Here is a 27,067-nt window from a genome sequence, read left to right on the forward strand (position 1 = left end):
ATTTCTTTTATTAGTAGTATTATCTTTATTTATAAAAACAAAAACCCCACCTCTGACCACAAGCCTCTGAGCACAGCCAGTTTTCCACTTACCTCCTAGTCCACCTGTCTTTTCAATGTAGCTGCAAGAACACTATGGGGAACCACAGCTAAAGTCTTGCTAAAGTTAAAGCCAACAATACTCACTGGTCTTCCCTTTATCCATAGTCAGTCACCTCTACTCAAAAGGTTAGATATCCCCCGACAAACCCATGTCAGTCTATCCTAGTCACTTTCCTATCCTTCCAACCAGTTTCCTGGATATACTTCCTAAACTTCCCAGGGCTTGGGGTTAGACTGACCAACCCACAGTCCCTGGATCCTCCTTCTTGACCTTCTTACAAACAGCCATATTTGCCCTTTTGTAGTCACTGGAAATCTCCCTTGATCACTAGGATCTCAAAAATGACAGACTGTTCTTGCAATGACATTGGGCGGCTCCTTCAGCACTCTGACACAACCTGTCCTGGCACCATGGCTTTGTGGAAGCCCACTTCGCCTAACGCAGTCTTCCACTGTTACTTCGTAATGCTTCACGAGACCCTGACACTGCTGCGGAACATAAGAGGTCTGAGTATGAGCCCCAATAGTATATTCAGCAGCAAAGAGGTACTGAGGATATCATCTTTGTCCTTTGTCTCTTAGTCTCCAAACCCCACACAGCAGCAACATCTCATTCTTCCTTTTGCTGCCACTATACCCATAAGTTGCCCTTCGTGTCTCTTGCCAGTTTCAGCCTCAGCTGAGCTTTGCTTTTCTCTTTCAAACCCATTCATGTCCAAGCAATGTCTCTACACTTCTGCCAGTCCAGCAAATCACACGATGTACCATATCTCCAATTGCAGTAAGATCACTGCTTTGCAACTGCACACGGGTTTCTAATTCCTCCACTACCTACAAAGTAATAATGACTAACACCTTAAGGGTGCCACCAGCATGGTATAGTTTTCCATCAATATCAACAGATCTTCTGCAAGCAGTGATACAATATACTGAAATGCATAAATCATACAGACAGGTATCACTGCAATAAAGCACATTTTCCAAGGGAAGCAAGATACTAAAATAAATTGTTAAGGTTTATTTTCTGCATGTTCCTGCTTTTCCTTCAAAGAGAAATCTTAGTCCAATTGAAAAACACCAACAGCTTGCTCGCATAGCTCCACTTTCAAGCTGCAAACTAAACAAGGTACTAAACAGAACAAATCTCAACGTGACATTTCCTAAGAAAACCCCTTTGCTACAGTCTTATTCTGAATTCCACATTACCTTAGCATAGCCCTTGCATTATTATAAACAAAAAATAAAGTCAGATATTATGATCAACATTACACTGCTCAAAGACAGCTTTTGCATACCACTCCACAGGACTGCACTTTCTCCAGCTGTTCCACCGCTCTGGAAATCAAAGCATGTTAACTGTATGCGCAGAAAAGACAGCTGTTTTTACATTGCAATGCAATTCAGGTTAGACTTCGGTGTAAGGAATCTAACGTGCTAATCTAATGAAAGGATCTCAGAGATCAGAGGCATGCTCCAAACCTACAAAACTGTTCTGAAGAACACGATACAATTATTTGCCTTGCAAAAAATTGGTCGCTGAGGAACCCTTTCGGCACAGGCATTTTATTAATAATATTCAGAACACTCTGGTGTGTTCCGAGTGTACAATTTCTGTTTATGAGCCTCTTGACACTTTAAAAAGGCAAGGAAAAAAATGAGAGCAGCCCTTGAAAATAATTCTTGAGGTCAGCACAATAATGACCTACTTGGGAGAAGAACAACAAAGATGAATTTTGCTAATTATATTTCAAAGCTAAGTGGTGGCTTAAAAGTGGATAATAATATGTCAAACTGTTTAAGCATTAAAGGATGATATTTAAGCAGAGACTTCCTCCCTGATCTGTATCCATCAAAGTATTTAATTTAACAAGCAAGATTCCTCTTTTGCTTTTATTCAGTTCAGCACTTCACTGAGCAAATTTTCCTTCCAGAGAATGTTGAGGAAACACAAATGCCAAACATAGTAAGGCATCCAAATGACACTTTGAAAACAGTGCTTTGGTTCGGGATCTGAAATACCTTCAAGGATGCTTTCAATGAAAAGAGCAAGGTCTACCACTGACATTCTTCAGCTCTTCAAACAATAGAATTTCAAACATGCCAAAGTAGGAAGTATCACACATGCCTTCCCTCTCATGTGCATTCCTTTTAGTAGGTCTCAAAAGTCCTGGCCCACACTCCTGGAACATGCATTTCTTTAAATTAAATACAGAAGGTTTTTTCTGTGGAGAGACAGGTTAAACAAACAGACAAACAAACAAAAAAACCACACACACAAAGAATACGCACCAGCTGCAAGAGATGTTTTGTTTATACAAACTGCAAAATTGGCATGGAAGCATGTGAAACAACTAGTCTGAGAGGTTGCAGTGGATTAGTAGACATCCTGAAGAATGAGTTAGACACTAAGGAAAAAGAAAACAAACCTTGTACTGTTACATGTGAAAATGCATTCCCTGAGGCGTGAGGATTCTTAAAACAAAGTGCTGAAAACATCCCTATTACTAAAGGAGAAAGCTATCACCTTGCCTGTAACCAAAGAACAGCACCAGCACATGCAGTAGTGGAGTGTAGCCATAATCCCCTCCAAAATCTGGTTGCTCAACAGCTGGCAGCAAGAAGTGCTGCAGACAGAGGAGGATCATCTCTAGAAACTCCAGGTCTCACCCACTGCCGGGCCACAGTAGAACAAAGCAGACAAAGACACAGACCTAGCACCCCACAGAAAGTTTTTAAGGTTATTCCTCTTTCACACACAGCAGAATTTCTCACACTGAGAAACGTAAAAGGAAGGGAACGAGAAGAGGACAGATAGGCCTATGCAAAACTCGTGAAGTTCAACAAGGCCAAGTGCAAGGTGTTACACCTGGGTGCAAACATGAGCACAGGCTGAGTGATGAGTGGATTGAGAGCAGCCCTGCAGAGGAGGATGTGAATTGGTATCGGTGCATGAGAAGCTCAACATGAGCTGGCAATGTATGCTCACTATGCAGAAAGCCAGCCATATCTTGGGCTGCATCGAAAGAAGTGTGGCCAGCAGGGTGAGGATGGTGATAGTCCCCCTCTGCTCTGCTCTTGTGAGACCCCACCTGGAGCCCTGCGCTCAGCTCTGGGGCCCCCAGCACACAAAGGACATGGACCTGTTGGAGTGAGTCCAGAGGAGGGCCACAAGGATGATCAAGGGCCTGGAACACCTCTCCTGTGAAGACAGGCTGAGAGAGTTGGGATTGTTCAGTCTTGAGAAGAGAAGGCTCCAAGGAGACCTTACTGCAGCCCTCCAGTACCAAGTGGACCTAAAGTTTGCCCAGAGAAGCTGTGGATGCCCCATCCCTGGAGATGTTCAAGGCCAGGCTGGATGGGGCTTTGGGCAGCCTGCTCTGGTGGGAGGTGTCCCTGCGCATGGCAGGGGGGCTGGAAGTGGATGAGCTTTAAGGTCCCTTCCAACCCAAACCATTCTATGGTTCTAAGTTGAATCTGAAAAATTTAACTTAGCAACTCTCTCTCTCTCTCTCTCTCTCTCTCTCTCTCTCCTCTTCCCTCTCCCATCCTCCTCTTCCACTCTAAGTTTCTCCTTTCTGACAATGACTAGAAAAAATATACTGTTGTCTCTAAAGGAAGGACACAAGCAAGATTAAAGCCTTACATTCATGCTGGTGCATACTCAGAAACTATCCTGACACTTGAAGATGAGAATCAAAGTAGTCTATAGCACCCAGATATTTTGTTCCCATCAGTGGCACAAGTTAAAAGAAACTACTAACCCATGCACTACCTAGCAATAGTCACAGCGCAGCAACACGTATTACACATACTTTCCTTCAGAGGAAAGGTGGGAGAGGAGAAAACAACAGCTGCAACTTATACATAGATCTGATTAAGCATCAAAACAGAAGCTGTTATTCCAGGTCATCTGCGTGTGGCACGACGTGCCCTTTCCCTGCAGCACTGCTATATACCATGAGATAGTACCGCAAGAGAAGCAGTAACTGTCAGACCGGCTTTCATCACAGCAGTGCTCCACTTGTGCAGCCGCTGATGACTAACGCTGGAAGACCACTGGTCGCAGAACACAAACCATAAAAGTTACTGTAGAGAAGGATTTTCTTTTTTATCGCATTACTCATCTGTGAAGTCAGTGAGTCAGGGCCAGAAATTGGCAATAAGGTTTTAAATCAAATTGTGACTGAAGGAGTGCTTTATTAACGAAGCGTTGGCTCGAGTCTTGCCAGCCATTCTGTGCAAGTAAGCCTGTTACATGCACCACAGAGGTTGAGAGTTCCAATTACACAGACATTTCTAAAAAAACATTTATGAAAGCATAGGTCTGGCAGAGAGATTTTGAACAGTTTTATCTATTCCTTAAGACATCCTGTAATAATGTACGTAATGTTTGAGAAAAAAATGTTTTTCTTTCTTTCAGCACAAGTGATCTGGATTATATTCTTCTATAACACACGTTATTAAGAATTAAACTATGTAAATACCATACTTTACATACCTTGAAGCCTAGCTTTCTTTCAGTCCATCTAAGTAAATGTTTCAAAAAGAAAACCTGTTGGTAAACAATTTCAATACCATGAAAATCACTTTGCCACTTTCAGAAAACTGAGATATTTATGAATCACTGTAAAATGATTGATGAAAGGATATTCATCCATTCTTCTGCTGAAGAATCCATCAACAATAATTACACAGTAGAGCTAGCTCTATATCACAATTGCATAGCAGAACCATTTCCTAGCTGGGGAAGGGCAGTCTAGCTTGCCCATCTGTTTCTAAAACATCACAGCATCACTGATATCATCCACTTGACTAATATGAAATTCTCTACCTGTAGTTATAGAATCACAGAATATCCCAAGTTGGAATGGACCCACAAGGATCATCAGGTCCAGCTCTTGGCTCCACACAGGACCACCCAAAAATCAGGCTATGTGTCTGACAGCATTGTCCAAATGCTTCTTGAACTCCGGCAGGCTGGGTGCTCTGACCACTGCCCTGGGGAGCCTATCCAAAGACAAGTTTATAATCAGAGGCAAGGCTGAGCACCTTGGAAATACAAGTCAAACTCATAGATGCTTTAGGTAAAATATCCATTTCTGTTAGCACAGGAAGCAAAAACAAAATAAAGAGATGCTTCTACACAGGCCTGCTGTTTTCTTTCAGCTTAGGGAAAGCTCATACAAAGTGTCTTGAGAAGAACCTTGTGCAGGTATGGCTGTCCCTCAATGCAATACATATCAACCCTGACCATCTTCAAAACAAGAATGAAGGCTTGCCTAAAGACAGGAGAAAACAAACAAGAAGTAACAAAAACACACAATAACATGTCTTTGTAGAACAGTGTCTAAAAATATCATCATGACAGCTGCTTTGCAACTTGATTTTTAACATCTACTTTTTGAAGCAAAATTGTTACCATACTGTTGGGATCCAAAGCAGTTACAGAAAAACAGAATTACAAAAAAAAAAAAAAAGGATTAATCTTCATTTATCCTGGATCATGAATGATGAATACTTATTACTATTAGTTTAAGACTTGCTATGGCCTATGTTGAATTATCCATTGAATTATATGCTAAAATATAAAATATTTTCTGATGAATGTTACCATAACCTCAAGGCATTTGCTGAAGAACACAGGAGTTGTTAGCAGTCTGTTTAGGAGAAATATCTATTTCTAATTAATTTCCTTTCTAAAAGTCGGCTTAAGAAAAAATGGAGAAAAAGTAAAGAATGACTACACTGCACACAGCTCAAAAATACAAACATTTAACCTTAAAGGAATACAGAACAGCGGCTGTTTCTCTTGCCTGCAGAATCCTCCAAGAGGTGATTTTAAAATTCTGTTTAATCCCAGAGCACACCACGATAAAGCCATAGTGAATAATTAAGTGTTCAGAATAAAACTAATGAATCTGTTACCTGTTGTTCTGCTGAGTAGCTGATAGCTGCTTTATTAAAGTATTACTTCTCCTGTGGTGGTTCGAGACTTGGATAAAAATCAAAGCAAAAAAAAAAAAAACCACATTATCTAGGCTACAGCTACTGTTTATGCATTTTCTAAAATGTTCTTAATATTCATGCAGAAAATGTAAAATATTTTAAAAGGGTACAATAATTATTTGCTTCAGTTGCTTTTAATAGCACAATGAAATACGGGGAAGGTACAATGCAAGAGTGCCTCTTACAGTTGTTAACACGTCTCTGGCAACAGCCATCAGAAACCCAGCTCCTGGTATCAAGGCTCCATGCACAAGATGTTCCTCTGCAATTAAACATCAGTGTTGTACTGCTGTGGTACACCAGCAAGAGCGTCTGTGATCCTGTGCTAACAAAAATAGTTGCATCTTACTCAGCCTTTACAGCTCAACATCTAAAGCCAGAAAGAGTATGTGGGGGAAAAAAAAAAAATACAGTTTCCTTTCTTATATGCCAAATGGTCACATTTTAAAAGAAGTATTTTTAGTGCTGTTTTTTTCCTCTCTTCTGAATTACACAGCTGCAAGAAAAATGTGCAGAATTAGGATAAAATCTCCTCCCACAAAGATTTAAGCAAAGAGGCTCAACCTCAGACTCAAGCCCCACGGATGTGAATTTGAATAGGAAGTGTTTAGGAAAAGGAAACACAGAGCTAACTAGCTACAGAATCTGAGGTGAGCAGAAAGAAAGAAAGAAAGAAAGAAAGAAAGAAAGAAAATCCTCATGTCTGAACTCAGGGCTACTCAGAAATGACAAAGAAAAAAAAAGGGGGTGGAAAATGAGACGTATGAGATTTCAAGGCCCAGCATGTAATCTCTGCTGTGGTGCTTCAAGTCTTCCCCAGAGGGAAACTAGCTTGGGGAGGAAGAAGGGAAACTCCTCTTCTTCTCTCTAAAGGTACTACTAAAGGCTCAGAGTACCTGAAGAACTGCATGTTGCATTCTTTGGTGAGGGTTTTTCCTCAGACTTCCAAGAACACGCTGGGCTGTCGTTATGCCTAAATCTAAAAAACTGAGGAATTTATACCCGGAAGAGGGATGCAGCAAGAAGGATCCCAAAAAGGTCAACTGCTCTGTATGTTACTCATCAAAAAATTTCAGAGCAAAGTTTCTGAAAAAACAGCTGAAGAAGACAACAAAAATCTCTCATGTCATCCAAGAGTACATTTATTGAGACGACCGCTTTGAAATGGAGCTTTCTTCCAAGGAGGAGGATCTGGATATCCTGGATCACCGAATCCCAGGTGGCTGAGGGGCCTCTGGAGATCTCCTCGTGCCACTGCCTGGCTCCGAGCAGGACCAGCTCGAGCAGGTCACCTGGGATCCCGTCCGGTCAGCTTGCTGGGGACAGCAGGAGCGGGGCCAGATGCAGAGCACAGACCAACCGATACTACCCACACAAAGGCTGCGGGCTGATTCAGACCACTCACAGGTAAAACCAGAAGCAGAACGTACACTGTCAGCTGTCCAAAGAAACTCAATGCTACTGATTAGCACCTTTAATTATACGCAGTCTTTCACTCCTCTGCCTCTTAAGTACGGAGAGCGTGGCACCATTTTCCTGTGCAGCTCTGTAGTATCTAGGCAATTTTCCTGTCTGACTTCCAAAGCCTGAAGGAAAATATTATAGAATCCTAGACTATGCATATGCTCAAATTTACTCCCACGGTAACACTACTACAAAAAATTGCTTTATGAGGGCACATATTAAGAACAGAAAACTCCAACAATCATTTCAAACTAGATTATTTGTATGTTTGTTTGTTCTTTTAAATTCCAACTCCCAGATTTTTGTGAAATATTAAGATCATCACAACAGTAAATAATCAGATCAGGACAGTCACAACATATCATCTAGATTATTGATAAATGTCAAATACTGAAATTACAATAGGCTGGTTCACTCAACTGCAATAGAAAGCCAAGAAATAAGAATTTAGGTCGTATCTGAGTCTGGGAAGCAAGAAGTGTGGCAAACAGGATGATCACCATCGCCTCTGACCATTTAACTGGGAATGGCAAGCGTGTGTCCATATTTGACTGCAAATTTTCTTCTAAAAGCTGACAGTTCTAGTAACCATACTGACGGAGAATGAGAAAAAAATATTTTTTTTCCATTTTCTTTTTGTTTATGTTACAAAGAAAATCAAAGAGTAGCTTAGAGAACAGGAAAAGCACATGCCATGGTAGATAGGAATTCTCTTTAATCTTGCTTCTTGCTTGTCTCTGTTCTGTTCTGTTGCTACCAAGCAAGTTCCATTGCAAGCCAGTTCTGTTGCTACCAAGAAAAGACCCTAGAGAATATTTAAATGGAAGGCAAAAGGAAACCATGTCACAGGGACAGTGGCTTTTGTCCTCACTCTACCAAACAGCTACACTGCAGCACAGCGCAGATTTGATAGAAGATAACAACAGAATCCAATGCTCTCGCCAGTCAAGAAAAAAAGCAGACTAATAAAAGAGAAGAATTAGGAGATTGAAGAGATCCTGACTCTGCCCAGCTTCTCATACATCAGGCACACTTCCTTACACCCAAACCTCACCATCCAGAGGTTTTGGTTCTCACCTCTACTCCCTGGAGGCGTTTTTCTTCCAAGGGATGATGGCCCAAGGCCCAAAGCTCAGGTGAAAGCACACAGGTGAGCCTCTGCTGGCCACAAAAGGGGATCTGGGAGTTCTTCACCACCTACAAAAGCCAGTCAGTCACAAAATCAATCTTGCCTTCTCCTCTTTCCACCCCACAAGCTCCACCAGGGAAGCTTCAATTCTTGAAAGTTTATAACCTAGATTTGTCACTCTCGGAGCTGTCTCAGACACACCACCAAAACTTTTAAGACAGAAAGCAGCTTCTGCTGCTCTAGCTCTAGAGCAATCCCCTTGATTAATGCACAACATTTTCTCCCCACTAAGGTAAAGAAACTGTAATTAAATGGTAAAAAAGAAAGCAAAACAGAAATGTGGCTGGGAGGTGAGCCCTGACAAATGCGAATTTGAAATAAGTTGCACTTGAAAGATAATTATATGAACAAGTTGCTTCTCAACTGCAAAAACAAAATTAGGGGAGGGCCTGGAAGCTGTTGATGTTTTCATATCTTGGTTGCCTTTCTGTAAATTTTATGGAGCTAAAACAAGTCACTGGGCTCAAGGTGAACTGCGATTGGGATTTGTCTAGAACCAAGAGGTGTTTCTCGCCTACTTTTTGTGAAAAAAGAGCAGTTCGGACCTCTTTTGGGAGGAGGAAGGTTAAATCTTCTGTGGAACCTAGCAACTCCCTCCACAGAACTGCAAAATGGGTGCCAGCTCCCCAGGAGCTGCCTGCACCAGGGCTCCCCCACCAGACAAACTTAGGGCAGAAAACACAGCTCCAGTGCCCTAATAAAGTGGAAGCTCTAATTCATGTAGCTGAAGAAGTTATAAAGCCAGCACAACGATACCTGTACAGACCATAGGTACATACAGATCATAAATACAACTTTTTAGCAGCTTAAGCAGGGAATTTGATAGTGGAACAGCAGCATTTTGACAATACTGTCCCACCCAAGTCCTCTTTTATTTCCTGCTTTCTTTCAGTGCGGATGAAATATTCAAGACCTACTTTCAGTATCAAAGACAACCCGTACGTATCTGTTAGGGTCAAGTCCTGATCCTCTCCTGCTTTGCAGACAATGCAAGCATACGTTCAAAGGCCTTTCTCTGCTTTACCACCTTTCACATATTACACAGCAGAAACATGAGCTGTAAGGCAGCTGTATCAAAACCAGGGGCTTTTGTTTAATTGTTATTAATTTGCCTTCTCTACAGAATACTAATACAGGCGATAAATTTAGTAAAAACCAAGTGCTTACGGTACGCAGCTTTCTTCCTACTACAATGTTACAGATTTTACAGATTTCAGGCAGTGGTCAAGACAGTTACACAAACAGAATGGATTATTTGATGGCACCTTTCTGGCCTTTAGATTTATTGCTCTGTCTCCAGAGGCCGGTCTATTCTGTGAACTGAATGAACCAAGATCCTGTAGGAAAAAACAAACAGCATACACTATAGAGATGCAGCGAAATCGATAAAAAGAAGATTTAAAATATTTTAACTACATTGAAATAATAATTTTAAAAAAATTCATGCATTTCCTTCTCTTGAAGTATAGATCAGGATCACAGGGAAGGATTTCTGTTTACACATACACATTTGAATAGAACCTGTGGCATCATCAGTGGGGTGACAACCTGCAGAAACTGATGCGGTGTCTCCTGAAGCAACAAAGTACCTGATAGCACCTCTGATCAGAGTAGCTTACTAATAAGAGCCACCGTGCCTTCTATCACAGGTGTGCTGACACAAACACCGAGATCCAGCTCTTCCTCCAGAGCAGAGCCCAAATGTTCTCTCATGACTACACGTCTTGGTGCCAAACAGATGTTGCACCACTCCCCAGACACCCTCCCTCCCTCTAACTTACAGACACCCTGCCGCTTTGCCTTTTACAAAGTTGTTGTCTCCAGTCACTCCTGATCAGACCACCAATTACATCACACTCAGTGGGGACAAAACTGCGGAGAACATAACCATCAAATTTGAAAATCTGGTTATTTACAAGTCAGATGGAGGCATGGGGGAATGGCCCAGACTTGGCGTGGTTAAGGACCTTCTGACCCCTTCTCTACCACAGTCCAAATAAAATTCAAACAGAAGTGGTATTGATGACCGTAAGTTCACGCTATTAATTTTCCTATAGAAAAGTTAATGCCAAACTTCAACGCTCAAAGTTAACTTAACAGAACCTATAGCAGCTATACAACTGACAAGTAGCAGCACATATATACATGAATAGGTCAGGCTACAATTTCTTCTCGTGACTTAAACAAAGCAACAGAAAGGGTCCAACCCATCATTAAGAGTTGTAACTATTTTGGAAATCAGATGTCTGACGTGCAATGTATGGAAGATTCCTCATAAATTCATCCAAGCAGCTCCAGGCTCCAAGTCCCCAGCAGAGCTTAGCAGACTCCACTCGCGTTTCCACACAACGGGAGGCCACTGGTGGCACAGCCACCAAGAAGGAAGAGGCCCCTGCCCCCTTTTCCTTCTCTGCCTGCTGCCACTGTTCACTTTCCATCCACTACAGCTCTCCACAGACCCCTCTGAGAGGCGACGGGGCACAGAAAGCCAGCAGAAACTGAGCTAGATGGAGGAGCAGCAGGTTTTCTGCTGGCCCAGCACAAACAGTGCCGCCTCTGGTGTGCTTCAGCTCAAGGGAGAGGCCACAAACACGTGAGTGGGGAAACGGCATGCAGAAGGAGCAGCTTGACAGAAGTAGGAAGAAAGAACGAACTCCTCCACGCAACAGCGGCAAGGTGTTAGACCAGCTGGGCTACTTGTGAAATCCAACTGACTACGCCAGCATTTTCTCTCTGCATGACAAGCCGGTCGGAATACAAGCAGCAGACCGACATCATCAGCGCGCTGTTGTAACACCCCTGGCTATCTGAAGAAACAAAGTGCCAGTCAAAAATAAAGCAAGGCATTTAAGTAGTGCCACCATCTTTGCTCTTCATTCAGAAAAAAGGATGTCCTTAGTACGTTTGTTCTGTAAAAACAACAGTGAATGCAAGAAGGAAGGCAAGAAAGAATGCAAAGGAGGAGAGAGCACTGCGTTTTGTGGGAATGCAGAAGGCATGTCACACCTCCATCTGCAAACTTTGCTGGTAGAGATACAGACCTCTTCATCAAGCTTTGCCTATAAAAACTGCTTTACAAACTGCATATATATCAAACAAACAAATTTGATAACCACCTAAGTAGGGCATGAGTCCTAAGAGGTTTAGAAATCCCTGGTTTACCGTGAGGATAAGCTTTAAACATACATCTGAGGTCTTGTATTTCACAAGAGAGCAAAACACATGAAAACCAGTAAGATGTTTCTATTTTTACTTCCTACTTATATCCAGACAAAGAAGCACCACAGAAAGTGACAAAAAAATAAGCAAAATGCTTCCTGATCCTTTGGTTTTAGTAATCCTGCTCCTAACTTCTCTCTGCTCCCTTATTCTGCAAGGCTGCAAGATACAAAGGTATAATCAGAAACTACAGAAACAAGCTGTTGAGAGGGGAAGGCAGTCAGAGAAAAGATAACAAAATACAAAACCAAAGGAAACGTGGTAGTAATGCCAGTAAGAAATTCAATGGATAAAAAAGCAAGCAAGCAAGACTAGTGTCAGAAGGCTGGTGTACTCCCAACAGCAAACCTGCTCCCTGCAGGTAATGTTGTGTTTTATGGCAATGTCACAACACTCGGCAGCGCACACATCAGCGAACTTGTGGGGTATGCATCCTCTTCCCCCCAGTAATGCAGTATTTCACATCAGCTAAGGTTTCTGCAGAACTACATAGCTCGTCAGGTAGAACGATAAAAATCTGCCTCCTCAGTGCCTTTTCAGACAGAGCCGTAGATCTCACTGAACTTGAGCAAGGTCACGTTCGGAGCATAGCAGCAATGAATGGCCGGAAATACCCACGGAAATTCACAGATTCTTTATTTGATCCGTTCACCTCGCTGCTGAACTGACCTACGGTTTCCTCACTGTGACTCCAAAGGAAGGAAATATTTGAGCACTGATGTTCAGAGGACACCCTGAGCAGTTACAGCCTTCGGGCAGAAGTCCATTGCAGTCACCTCCTTCGAGATGCTGCTGTTTCATCATAAATTTACAGCTGACTTAAAAGCAGCTTTGAAATGCAATTGATAACTTCTACAATTACTGCTTCAACACCACAAAGTTCCAGGCACCCTGAGAACCCCAATTCCCCAAACCATGAGGGCTGTGACATTCTTACTGAAAATACAACAGAGGTTTCAACCCCCCCCCCCCCCCCCCCACCACAAAAAAAACCACATGAACATATATACAATAAAATACACAAGTCACCTGTAAGGTCAACATGTTATGGTGAACTTACTGAAAAACAATCACAGGTATTTCATAAGTCTTATTTTTCAATATTTGAGAATAGCAACTTTACAGATCTATTAAAAATATGAAAAATTTTTGTTGTTGTTGTTGTATTTTTTAATCTCTTAAAGCACTCTGCATTTCCTGCATACAACTGAGTTTTTGATGCAGACCAAATTTACCAAGACAAAGCTGTACATTTTTCTCCTATATATTAAGGCCTTTATTAAATTCAGGTCCATTCTGGCTGGCCTAAAATAGAAAACAATCCTATAACTGATACTTCCCAATTTGGGGCACATTTTTAAATACATTCTGATTGATTTTAGATATCTAACATTTACTATTTTACCTCCTCCAGTAACCTGTGAACAATTAAGTTTGGACTTGGGCCTTTTGCTAACTTTCAAGACAGTGCTCCACCACCACGCTGCTTATTTGCAACATTAGGTAAAATTCAACAAACTGAACCAAAGTTTCTTTGGATCACTTTCTTAAAAAGACCTTTTTTCAGTTACCTAAAGTACTGGGGAACACACGGAGTTTCACTAGTGAAAATTGCTTTCAGATTTTATTTCTAGTAACTTGGGGTTTGTCTCGGTTCTGTTTAATAAGTTACAGTCAGGATGTGGACTCAGAGGACAGGCACCTGTCTTACAACCAAGCAGAGTACAAACTAGCCAAATACCACATCTCTGTGAACCTCAGAGTAGCACGATGATTTCCATGCTCCAATTTCTGTAAATCCTGCTGCACCGGGTATTGGTGGCAAGGTGCTGGCACCAGAGGGACTGTAGGGGTGGCTGCTGTGGGAATAAGCCAGACACGGCCAGATCCCACAGAGCCACCGCAGGACAAGGCTGAGCCCATCAGCCAAGCCGGCAGCACCTCTGGGAAAACATACTTAAGGAAAGGCAAAATAAGAAAAGAGAGACTATGGAACAGGAAGAGTGCGAACCAGCAGAGGGAACACCAGGAGGCGGTGCTCCAGGTGCCAGAGCAGATCTCCGTGCTGCCCAGGGAGGTCCCACACCGGAGCAGGTGGACATGCCCTGAAGGACCTGCAGGCCATGTGGAGGTCAGGCCAGAGCACATTTTTTGCCTGAAAGACTTCAGCCTGTGGGGAGCCTGTGCCAAAGTGGAGGAAAAGCGTGAGAAGGAATAGCAGAGAGAAACTGACGGCAGCCTCTCTGCACCCACACCGTGCAAGGAGGGGCTCAGGTGAAGGAGTGAAGTTGAGCCTGCGAAAGTGGGGAGGAAAAGTGTTGTTTTGATGTCGTTTTGTTTCTCGCTACCTCATTCTATTTTAACTGGCAATCAATTAACTTTCCCCAAATCAGGTCTGTTTTGCCTGTAACAGAAGTCAGTAAGCGATCTCCCCATCTTTATCCATTTACCCTATTTCCTGCCCCTGCCCCACTAGGGAAGGGGAGAGGTGGAGAGGCAGGGTGGGCATCTGCTGCTGGCCAGGGCTAACTCACCACACCCGCACATGACAGCTCTGAGCCGACCTTTTACAAGAGCGCTGATGAAGCAAGAGCTCAAACAGAGATTTGTGTAACATGGCGTAAACCTTACTACTGCTGCTGAGTCCTGGTTCTGAAGGAGAGAAACATAATACAAACTGGATAAACGTCTAACGACTCTGAGCTAGGTTAAAGACCTTTCTTTCATCTATTTATCCTTTGTGTAAAGACAATGCAAGTCACAGAGCACATACTTTCCATGGTCCAAATTGTGACCATTACTTACGGAATATCAAAGGCAGTGACCGATCCATTAATATTTCTCCTCCCTGTTTATCTGAAAGCTCAGTAAGTTTGTAAGCCTTTCAAACACAATCCAGATACAGAAATTAGTTCTAGAAAGTGCCATTTTTGTACATCCAAAATCCTACGTAAACTGTCATTTACATTTGAACCACTGTCAGGCTTTAAACAAACCCCTAATTTTAGGAGGGAGTAAACAGGAGCCATCAGTAGTACAAAACAGAACGAACAATACAATAATCAAGCCTACTCAAAATGTTCCAGCGTTCAAGAGCCAGAGCCAATCCCACACAACAATATATGGACAGAATGAACATCCTCTCCCCTCTTTTTTCTTTTCTTTTCTTACACTTTTAAATCATTCCTCTAAATTGTTCTATGCTTAGCCAAAAAGCAAATCTTCTGTTATCATTCCCTAGCCAATTTGTAAAAGCAAACATTGCTGCAGAAGGAGGCAGTGAGGTTCCAAGTACCTTTTCTTAAATCAACCGCTTCAGATCAACTAACAACAGGGCTATGCAGCAAAATATCTTTCAGTTTGTGTGTCTTCATGGGCAGAATAGAGGCCCTGCCTCTTCGTTGTCTGGCTAGCTGATAACCTTAGCCTTCAACCTATTGGTCACACCGGGATCTAGACCACAAACTTGTGGTTTTAGATACTCTCAACAGCACAGGCATGTATTTCATTAGATACATTTCTCTCTGCCTTCCTCTGCTACAAACGGAGAGTCACTACCACTTCACTTACTGTTGATGTCCTTCTCGTTTAGCTAGAGTTTGGAAGCCTGGGATATTGATGTAATCCTTCCTATGCTACCAGAAAGAGATGAAATCCACATTCAATACTTTTTGATATTTTAAAGATCAGAAAACGCTCTAATAATATGTACTCTGACTGGTACAGAATCTAGAAGGCACCACAATGGTAAAGTCACTGATGTGTAAAGTTATACAGACAGCATCAACTTCTCTGATGTGCTTCAGCTAGGTAAAGAGTACCCTGGTCAGAGAAACCGAAGTCAAACTATCAATAATATCTTCTGCCTAGCACTCCCCACCTATCTGAAATACCTTAACACATATTAATTCAGAGAAGGTCCTTCTTCTCAATCGGACAGCCAAAAGCCATTTGTCTCTGCTTGAACTGATCTCTAGTCCATAGTCTACCACTCAATAAAGCATGTCCTTAAAACAAACTAACACCTTTCACCTTTTCACTTGTGTCTATTTTTAACTACTATAACACCAGTGTGTTTCAGGATCCCTACCCAGTTGTTTTTAAGGCCAACACGCATAAGTCTATCTACTCCTGATCCATCTGTCCTTAAATTCTCCCTCTCCTCCTTACTTTGATTCAGGCTTTTGCTCTTCTATTTGTATTTCTGCAGGCCTGAACCACGCACTTGTCTCGTCTGCCTAAGCATGCAAAGCCTGAGCAGCACGCTCCAGGTGCCACCAGCCTCACGCCTCATCCTGTCTCTCTGTTAACTTATCACCCCTGAGGTCACCCCAAGCCCTGTCTCCCCAGACCTATTTCTCTCTAAAAGCACCTGCGGGTCCAGCTCCCGCAGAGGAGCGAGCTCAGACACCATCCCCACGGCGTTTCTCACGCGCAGAGCGAAGCGAGGCTGCCAGGGAGACCTGCCCGGCGTGCCCCCAGCCCAGTCTGCGCTTCCATCCCTCCGAAGGCAGCGCTGCTTTCCACCTCCTTCAGCTAAGCGCTTAAAAGTTAGGGATACGAGAACCAGAGGTCCGAGTAAACCGCTCATCGTTAGTAACGAGTAACGAAACGAAGCAGCGTTACATTACGCTGCAGAGGAGCGCTCTTAACCGAAGGGGAGGGAGCCTCCGCAAGGCAGGCTACGCGCGGATCCTGCAGCACACACAGCTCCGCAGGACGCGGAGGCAGGAGGGCGCCGGGGGCTCCACACGGCCCCGCCGAGCCCCCGCACGGCTCCGTGCGCCCACCGCGGCCCCGGCACCCCCCGGCACTCCCCCGGCACCCCCCGCCCCCGGGGCCGGGCTCCCCCACACGCTGCCCCGGGGGCTCGGCGGCACCTGCCCGGCCGGGCGGCGGGGAGCCCCGGGCGGCCGCCCCTCGGCCTCGGCCCGCCCGGCCCCGCAGCGCACCGTTAGCGATGAGCTTGGCCGAGAGCTGCTTGACGAGCTCGGGGATCCGCTCCCACTGGCACTCGGAGCGACACCGCTCGATCTCCGTCTCCAGCCGCGAGCCCGCCTTCTTGGTGGCCATGGCCGGGCCGATGGGCCCCGCCGGGGGAAGGGGCCGGGGCTGCGGGAGCGGGCGGGAAGGAGGGGACGGAGGAGGAGGAGGAGGAGGCGGGGACAGGACGGCGGCACCGGGCGCCTGTGCGCCGGCAGCGGCGGAACTGGAGGCTGCGGCCCGCGGCCGGGAGCGGCGCCCCCTGGCGGGAAGCGGCGGGAGCGCGCCCACCACAGGCCTCGCCACCGCCACCGGGCTGAGGCGGCCGCCGGGCCGGGCCGGGCCGGGCCGGGGCCGTGTAGCCGCCCTGACAGCCCCCGGGACCGAGGGGAGGCCCAGCGGCTCGTGGGAGAATAGGCAGGAACCGCACCTGTCCCGCTCGGCTACCTGCTAGCGAGCGGGTGCGCGAGCTGTTCCACAAAACATAACACAAAACCAGTTCTTGCCTGCAGTGGTCTCCTGCCGCCTCGAAATCTCCCACCTGTTCTACTTCAGGGTTTTTTAATCCATTTGAAGATGGTGTTGTTTTTGTCTTTTCTCTCCACACATCTCACACTGCGCTTTGGCCCTGACATGCTCCTTCACATCTAGTCACACAGAAAGGGGGACTTCAGCTTGGCCTTTCTAGCTGGGTACCGACCTGTTCCTTTCATGAAGAGCGGAGGGTATGGCCATGCCTGTATTATACCGTTCCCTACATTTTGAGAGAACAAATACATTTCCAAGCTTTGGGTGGAACAAAATAGTAGCTGAAACCAATCTGAATAAATATCATGTATCTTTGTCCAGTGCAACATGACAAACCAGTTCCACAAACTTAGGGAGACCTCAGAAGAAAACTGTTACAACTGCTATGTAGTGAAACATGTAGCAAAAGCACCAAAACTACACTGAAAGGTAAACCTCGCCAATTGCTACTTTTCCCAATGTAAGTATAGAGCCCCAGGGACAGAACTGGTTGCGCAGAGATACAGTGTAACCTAATGCACTAGACACAAGGTGAATTTAAATGATCTAAACATCTTCCTCCGCATCCAAGTGCAGACTTGTAGAACTTACTCTCATCCACAGAAAAGAGAAGTCAGTGACGCCAATCTGCATGTGCTTGACTTAGAAGGACTACGATCGGTCTGCTGGTGTGAAGATACAAAACACAGGCTGGATGCTGGCATTGCTGTAGCACACATTGCACCACTCTGGATCTAGTGTATTTCAGTCTTCAGAAATGTCAGGATCACAAACTCAAAATTCAAATTGGAGCGAACAGCATTACTAGCGTGAGAACAAGTCAACCATTGTGTCATAACTGCTAGTAGGTATTCCTCAAACCCTAGGAACTATGATCTTCAAACTCAGGGAATAATACTATCACCAGTCACCTTTGCATGCTGTTATATAAATGTTTCAGCTACATGTAAATACGACACGCCTATGGACACTGGTAGAGCTGTTATCCACATCACAGAATTTCTGTAATGTTTCCTGATTGGTGTGTGTACCACAAATATTAGTGACAGGCAGTTTCTGAAGTTTTATTTGGTTCTGATCACCAATGGAAAGGCCAGAAAAAGGATGAATCTTTTTAAAGACAGGAAACCAACATTGCCATCAAACGATTAATTGGCCAGGTGCAGACCCAGGCTTGTGAGACTAAAAGCTTGTCCATGTGCTCCCCAGCTGCATTGCTCAATCTCATAAAATACCTTCTTCCTACAAACCTTGCTTTGCTTGTACCCTCAGGCTGTCATAGATACCACAACTTTATGCCAAGTAACAAATGTCCTTCTCAGGGTTCCAACTAATTTATTTTTCATTCCCAGTACTATCCAAATCATAATAGTGCAAGGCTTGGATATTGTAACCTGGCTTTCCCTCAAGCTGCTGTTAGAGTGCTTTCAGGCTGCAGTTCAAATTCAAGCAACGTATACTTCAAATTTTAAAAAGTGAAACAGAACCTAACAATAGCAGGACATAATGGTGTTTAAGGAATACAGTGGAGTGTGCTACAGGAATGGAAAGAATATTTAATACTGCAACAAAAGTAAAAGGAGAAGGATGTGCTAAAACATTTTTTGTTTAAGTGAGGTCTCAGAAGATCCAGACGACATTACATTGATTACAGAAGGGTGTTTTACTGGTCAGATAAAAGAATGAAATGAAAAATGAAGCAGCAAATGAATGATAGCTGAAAATCGTTGACATCATAACTACCAGTTCTTTTAGGCATAAGAGGAAGAAATTAACATTTGAATTTTCCCAAATAGTTAGTTTGCTTATGAAGATTATTCATATTTATTCATAGCAATTTTAACACATTTTGTTAGCACTAATCACATCATTTCAGTAAAAGCTACCAGCAAAAGAATAGTATTAAAATATTTACATAACAGCTCATCAGACTTATTATCTCAGTAGTTACTATTTATGAAGTGAGACATCTATGCAAAAGGAATTAGTATATTTTGAAACACATTGGCACAATTAGGAAGTCTGCTTTAACATTAGTGAAACTTCCGTATACCTAAGGCTGCCCCAAGATTCTACTGTAGATGACCCGTAACTGTATAAAAAAATGAAATGCATCTGGTTTCTGAAAAGTATGTAAAATCAAAATGCAGGGAAAGAAGCTAGGTTGTGTTGGTCAAGCACTCTGCCTTACGCCACCCTTCCCACTCGACACCCCACCTCCTCAAATACAGGGCAATAAGAGAACTGATACTTGATTGTTCAGTGCAACTTCATGAGCTAGGTATGAAGAAACGGTAACTTTCAGTCCACAGAACACCTTGATATTTACTCTGGTACTTCAAGCAACCTGAAAATAGACTTAACAAAGTTTTCTGCACTACTACTCCATACAGTATTATGGGAAACAAAAATGACAGGTGTTTAAACCATTAAAAACTTGGTAATTTTAGAGAATACTGACTTAAATAAAACATTTCATTCTCTACTAAGATATTAAACAATCTATAACAAGGGATCAGAAAAATCAATTCAAATACTACTCGTACTTTTAAAGGTCACATATTCAATAGAAGGCTAGTAACTCATAAGAAAAAAAAAAGGCAAGCAAATTTAGAAGATCACTGGGTTTATTCTAGGTTGAGTTTCTGGCTTCTTACACAAATACTATTCAATGCTGAAATGGCAGGAGAGGAACCAAGCTTCATCTTTGTTCTAGCTTTCCTTTATTCTAAAATAATAATAATAATAATAAGTAAAAACGTGATTTTCATGACAGCTGTGCTGAAGTCAGCTCACTGGTATGTATGCCCTTGAGAGAAGAGGCTAGTTCAAGCTTAAAATCCAATATGTGTCAAAGGATATGTGTATAAAGTTCCTTCACTATTAACAGAAGTGTTTAATATGCAAGCTTACCTATTACTCTAGTTTTAGCCCTTCACAATCGACCAGTGTTTTTTCTTCTAAAGTGTGTGTTTGAAGCTGCTAATCGAAGTGTTGACTATTAAAAAAAAAATTCTTCGGAGTTCCTATAGCATATGTCACAGAAAGAAGATTTTCAGGGAAATCTAATGTAACAAAAGACAGCACCGTAAGTCCCTATTTCATCTCCACAAAGCATAAATGGAATTCAAAAGTTAATATTAAAAAGCTTTTCCTCAACACAAATCTTTATTTCACCAATATCTTATCTTTCACTCTAGATTAACACTTTAATCTCTGTTAAGACAGTAAATATATCCTCCTGCAGGTTATCAGAGATGCACTTCAAATATTACTTGTATTTTAAAGAAAACATATTCAACTACTATTTATCTGCCATTTTCTCAAATGTGAAATGCAAGAATTTTCAGGCCAAAATGTGTTAATGTGAGAAGTAATTTCTCTACAGTGAAGAAAGCATTATACAAGCAAAAAATCTTACTGGAATTCTTTTTTTTTTTTTCCCCTCCAGTTACCTAGTTTCACTACCAGTATTATGCTAACTGCAGAGTTCTCTGTGCCTACTGAAGTCACAGTGATCTCTATGATCTCTTTAGTACAGTCCATATGAAAATTGTCAGAGAAAATAACTTCATAGTGACACGTGGTTCCTTTTTGGGAGTAGCAAAAAGCAATTTAAAGGTAACTGAAGTGAGAATTAACAGCATCCACAAAATAAACAATTTGACTACTAGATGCAGCCCGCCCTCTGACCCAACTCACAGCAAGGAATAGTTACATATACAATGTGAAATATGCTATATCAAAGTATTTCAACATTTCAAGGTTTTTTAATTATATGACTTTTATTTTCTTTAAGATAAAATAGTTACATCTGAGAATGTACACATTAATTTGTAAACCATAAAGCCCTTACCGTTGTTTGAAATTCATACACAAAACAGTTCTGGAAAACCTAGAACGTACTTTTTTTTTTTTTCCCCCCCTCCACGGTGGACTTCTGCTTTTGTAGCTCATTGCTTTCAGACTGATTCAATTCATAGTGCATTTGTCAAATAATGGGAAGTATAATTGATATTTGAAGAGGAAAGCATGCCTTTACAATCAAATATTTATTTTTTCACCATTACATGAAGTCCCTTTATTTTTTAGTCTTCAGTAAATGACAGTGCTAATAGTCATTGCTATTGATAGTTGGAATCTGAAGATCAGTCACTAATCGTGCAGCAAAAGATAAAAAGTCAGACCCCAAAACAGATTCTTTCCAAGGCCATTCACACTAAACAGGAACCAGCGATGACAATGAAAGGGCGACAGAGAGTGCCATTTAATAAGCAATATATTCAACAATCACATTGTTTAGACCCAGTGTTTCATACTGCATTTTAAACCTTTTATAAAGTTTCTGGAAATATCCTCTGCATCACAAACGCATATATTTACACATACAAAGAAACATGAGAAACAATGTCACCTCCCAGATTTAAAAATAAACACTTCACTGATGTTGATAGGCTTAACAGACATATTTATATCCGAAGTTTAATTACTACTTGTTCCACAACAGTATTTTTACAGAGTTATAACATTATACTGCCAGTAAAGTTGCTATCTCAAATTAACTGTAGTGACTAACATGAAGCAAAATGGGAACAAAGATACCATAGTTCACTTTTTCTCACACTTATTGTGCCAGTATACAGCTTTTCAGTCCTGCTCGAAGCTCTAAGCATTTAAAAGAAATACTTTAGCTACTTCAAAGTCCAGAGAAGAGACAGATAAGGTCTAAACATAGGCCTTCCATTGCAGTACACTTACAGTATGCAATATACTTTCCTACTGCATGTCAAACTGTTGTCCCACCTGGTGATGCTGCAAGAAAAGAGGGTCTTTTGTTGTCCTTGCACAGTAACAAAACTGGCACACACAGTCCCGCTAACTTCTAAGATCCAATTGTATCTTAATCTCTCATTTGAACTGAAAAACAATATTCTTAGATCGAACTTTGGTGGCAAAGACATTTTCCTATTTTTTTGACTCACGTATGCAAAAAAGTGGCCAGAATAAAAGTATTCTGAATTAAAATAAATAAATAAATAAATTAAAAAAAAAAAAAAGGAAAAGAAAGGGGAAAGGAGAAAGTTTTATGTATTTTTAGAAAGATGGAAGCTAACCTTTTTACACTTCAGTTAGCGCACTGCTCCTTGGTTCATTTTGTTCTATCCAGCACAGAAAATAAGCCCTGTACCATTTTAAACTATTTATTAAAGGTAAAAATAAGATTCCCATTAAACATTAGGAAATTAGGAAGCTAGATTTTGGTAAATATGAAACCCTTCCTAAGTCTGAATAAAGAAGTAGCTCTTCTTTCTGCAGTACGATTGCTTGATTTCATTACATTATTGGCCCAAATAAAACTTAGGTTTTGTTCCAAGATGAATTTCCATCTACACAGGAGTTGCTGGCTTCATATAACTGGTGTTTCAAACCGCACTTCTGCAACCACTTAAGGAGAGACAAAGATCAACTGCTTCTGACATTGACATTACTGGTGTACCTAGCAGAGTGCAGCAGCTGTGTTACAGCTCTTCTCCAGTTCCTAAATTTAATCATTTCAAGTAAATGGAATTGTTACACAGAAGAAAATGTTGAATTTTCATTATTTTTGTTTTGCAATGTGTCCTAGCTATTCATTGCTAATAAACAGTATAGATTATTCATAAACAGCAGTACTTTCTCCATCACTATTTAAATGCATGTAGAACAACAATGATAGTTACATTTTAAGCATCTAGTATCATATGGCATTCAAACTTTGTCCTTGTTACTGTATCAGCAGTTAAACAACTTGCCAACTAAGTGTTAGACCACCAGAGGGAGTCAAAAACTACATATAATTTCTGAAAGTTTCTAAACCAGTAGGACTACAGTTAAAACATCAATGGAAAATGTTATGTTGTGAGTAAAACAAATGTGCATGAAAACAAACAAAAAAAAATCACAGGAATCCACAGAGATTAGCAAGTGCTGAGGATGAAATCTTATGACAAAATTCCAGCTACCTCACTAGTTTGAGGTAGGAAAAATGTTTATGATATAGGTAAAGGAGTGCTCAGCAAATATTTTTCTTCTGTTTGGAAAGAATAAAAATCAAGTATTTAATCTTTTTTTTCAATAATGCTAATAACTGAAGAGAATTCTCAAAAACAGTAAATCCAGAGTTTGTATTCAACAGTCCTAAAACAAAAGGATTCGTAATCACAGAATTGTAGAACCAGATTCTATGGATAGAATAGATGGGTTGCCATCTTCAGTCTCATTATGTCCCTCTGACTAACTCAGGGAATGCCAGTGACATCCTGTGAGAAGGCTGGAGTTGTGCCTGTGCTAAAGGAAGACGGAGAACAGTGGCAGGATAAAGACTGCCTAGACTGACATGACCCTAGGCAAAAACCTGGAAAACTACACACACACACACATCACGGTCTTCCAAAAGGAAGGTCCTTTGCAGAGAGGGGAGGAAACTTCCTAGAATCAGCTAGGGCAAATTCCAGGAGACCTGTACTTCAAATGGGTAGAAACACTAAGATCTGGCAAATGTGGACCCAGTAACAGAAGTGTGAGCTGCTATTTCTGCATTGCAGTTAGGTGGTGAGACCTGGCCTAAGCAGTCTATACCATAACAATTGGCAGAACCACCACAATACTCGTCTTAGGTTTTGGAAATAAAACCTCATGTAAATGAAACAGCATTCACAAATAGATTAATAGAGAAAATAAGAACCCAAAGTCAGAGACCTGTGACAAACAAATTTATGTAAGAAATTAAATATTTTTTTTTTTTAAGTTATCAGGATAATTAACTATTTGGTTAAATACCAAAGAGACAGTGGATTCTTCAACTTCATGTCTCCAAAACAAGACTGTATGCTTTTCAAGTAACATGAATTGGTCAAATGCAAGTCATTTGCTCAACAAAAGATGATTTAAATGTGATACCCTGCAAAATCACAGTTGGCTGAGATCACAGTTCGCTGAAGTCATTGGTGCATTGTGCACTGGCAGCCTACAAAATGTCACTCATCACCAGAAAGGCTACAGACAACAAAGCATTGGGCATCATTCTGCCACTCTGCAAACCATGGTACACCTACACCTGGTCTCACTGGTTTGACTCAGTAGGGCATCTCCTACATTCCTGCTATATTCAGGTGGCTTTACACACTGCAATTTACTTTATCTCAGCCTTTCACATTTCTATTGCTTAACACTTGTTATTGTTAGCAGAGAGCCACCTTTTGCTTGCATTTCCTGAGATTCTCCAGAAATCAAAAATCTCCCTCTTCATGTACTCTACTATGTCATAGCTCCTTTCTGTGAGAAGTTAAACTAACTCTTTCCAGGGAAGAAAGATTAGGACTGATGCATAGTATATTTAACATACAGTCATAGATAGTAACATGATCAAAGAAGTCTCTAAAAGGTCGTCTAGCATTTGTCTGAAACCACCAAATGGGTAATTTCCGGTCTGCTTCACTGCCCTGGACATCATTTTACCTATCAGCGAAGAACAGATAGGAAAAGAACATATGTGCCTTTTTAGGCTGATTGATAAAAACAAAATAGAAAGCAATAATGTTACTGTGACTACCGTTGGTTAAGGAGAGAGATAGGAACTATGCATTCTGTGGGCTTTAACTTTCTATCCTCAGATCAGAAGGATGATCAATGAGTAAAGTTTCTAGGGAGTAACTGCCAGCTTTTAACCTTTCAGTGCTCCTGCTGGGTCCAAGTACAGGCTCTTAAAATACTTGAAGTTTCACATCTGTAGGACAAAGCAGATCTCTCCTGCATGCTTCTGACCTACTCCTGCTTCAAAGTGTAGAAGTCGAATCACCCAGTCAGATCTGATGCCTGCTGTCCAGCACATGTTTAGATCCAAGCCTGAAGGTGCTACTTGAGTCTTTAGGTGCTATTTGTACTTCTTGGTTTGTACTCACTCTGAGATATAAGATTATTTTTGTACTTTTGTAATTGTTCTTTTTATACTTATAAATTTATTAATTCCATTTAGCACATATAACAGTTGTCTGAATAATAATATTCACTGACTGGCATATTTTAAGCTAGAAAGACTAGAGCAACTGAACAGATAAAAGGTTTAACATAAAGAGAAAGTTCATGAAAGGAGTAGAACTGAGTATACAATACAGGGAGTAAAAACCTTTTTTTTTTTAATTAAAAAAAAAACTGCATAACATACTTAACCCAAATGTACCCTGGAAGAACCTGGATTGTTTTGTTGTGTGTTTTTTGTTGTTGTTTGCTTGTTTATTTTTTAAGTATACTGATAGCATGACACCATAGGCACATTCATGCATTCTTCTCTCAAAAAAAAAACAAAAAAAAACCCACAAACACCAAGCTCCTGACAGTGCTGGAGACTGGTAATAGTTCACACTGATCCAAAAACTATCAGTCTGTCTTAGAAACTTGTTCCAATTGTCTTAGAAACTTGTTCAGATACTTCTCCCTCCTGCCATAAAGTTATGCACAATGTAACTACCAATAAACGGCCTGGGTTATTACCTACAAAACTGCCTTCATCCAAGTACTACCTGTGTAACATTCAGATACTCTGCTTAATTTTTAACTCTTCTCTGTCAGAGTTCCCAGCATGACTTCAATAGTCAGGGGAACATGGGGCATGCAGATCACCAGCCATCCAAAGGGAATATCCACGCTGCTATCTACGCCGCGCACAATTCTGGCAAGAATCTCTCCTAAGGGAAACTAAGGTTGAACTGTTCATAATGACATGATAAACTTCTCTGCAATACTTTGCACAAACTTTGAAGCCATCACAGTGGTTAACCACACAATTTAGGACAAAAACAAAATGCCCTCCCGTTTCTGAGCACCATGACCTGAAGAAGAAAATTGGCTGATTATCGAAACCTTTATTACAGTCATCATTCCAACCCAGCTTTAGAACCTGATCTACCAAAAGCTGCTGTTCATTCCCTGGTCTTTAGCAAGACTTACAAAAGGGAAGTACTTCCAAGACGGAAATTCCACCAAAAGATTTTTGCTCTGACAGGACTGGCCAACAACAGGATGGGCTTACCATCCTCCGGATCAGCATGGTTAGGCTTTAACAGCTGTAGAGATGAGAACATTCAGCTGGCATCTGGATCTGGAAATCTCTGATGAGTTCTGAGCAGTCTTCCAGAAAATAGCTTGCTTGTATTGTTTTCCTCACTGCATTCACAGAATGATCTTCTCTTCTAGGTCTTTTCTACATCCAAAATCAGAACACTACATATTCGATATTCGGTAAAATAAATAATTACAAATATTCAGCTTTCCTTTTGATGAACTTCTGCCGCAAGGTTTTCCACTTCACTGATGTGAATAAAAATTTTTAGAGATGAGCACACTTGCAAGAAATAAATCTTCACAATAATCAAAAATTATCAAAATTTGATAATTAACATATAACGAGTTAAGGAAATCAGCATTGGACATGTACATACTGCTACCTTCACAATTTAAAAATGGCACCATTTCCCTCCAAGAAAAAAGTTGGCAGTTAAGTAGTTGAGGACTTCAAGTTAAGTTTGTAGAGTCCTAGGTA

At 41.6% G+C, this 27,067-nt stretch overlaps 1 protein-coding gene across 4 annotated transcripts in view; it reads right to left on the reverse strand.

Annotated features, from left to right (window-relative positions):
• The window catches only part of TTC7B (tetratricopeptide repeat domain 7B), a 137,882-nt gene extending 120,726 nt beyond the window's left edge, over positions 1-17,156 (reverse strand). For 2 of the 4 annotated variants that reach the window (XR_013952381.1, XM_080596262.1), the window contains exon 1: positions 16,932-17,156. Coding sequence is in view for 2 of the 4 variants with exons in the window: in XM_080596262.1 (XP_080452388.1) it covers positions 16,932-17,052 (121 nt within the window). In the remaining 2 variants the exon portion in view is untranslated. Of the gene's footprint in view, positions 1-8,648; positions 8,769-10,025; positions 10,098-16,931 lie in introns of all 4 variants that reach the window. The other 2 variants (XM_080596260.1, XM_080596259.1) reach the window with 2 other exon arrangements.
• Between the last annotated feature and the right edge of the window lie 9,911 nt (positions 17,157-27,067).

This window comes from Anser brachyrhynchus (genome assembly GCF_964034855.1).
Source record: "Anser brachyrhynchus genome assembly, chromosome: 5".
NCBI classification, from domain to species: Eukaryota; Metazoa; Chordata; class Aves; order Anseriformes; family Anatidae; genus Anser; species Anser brachyrhynchus.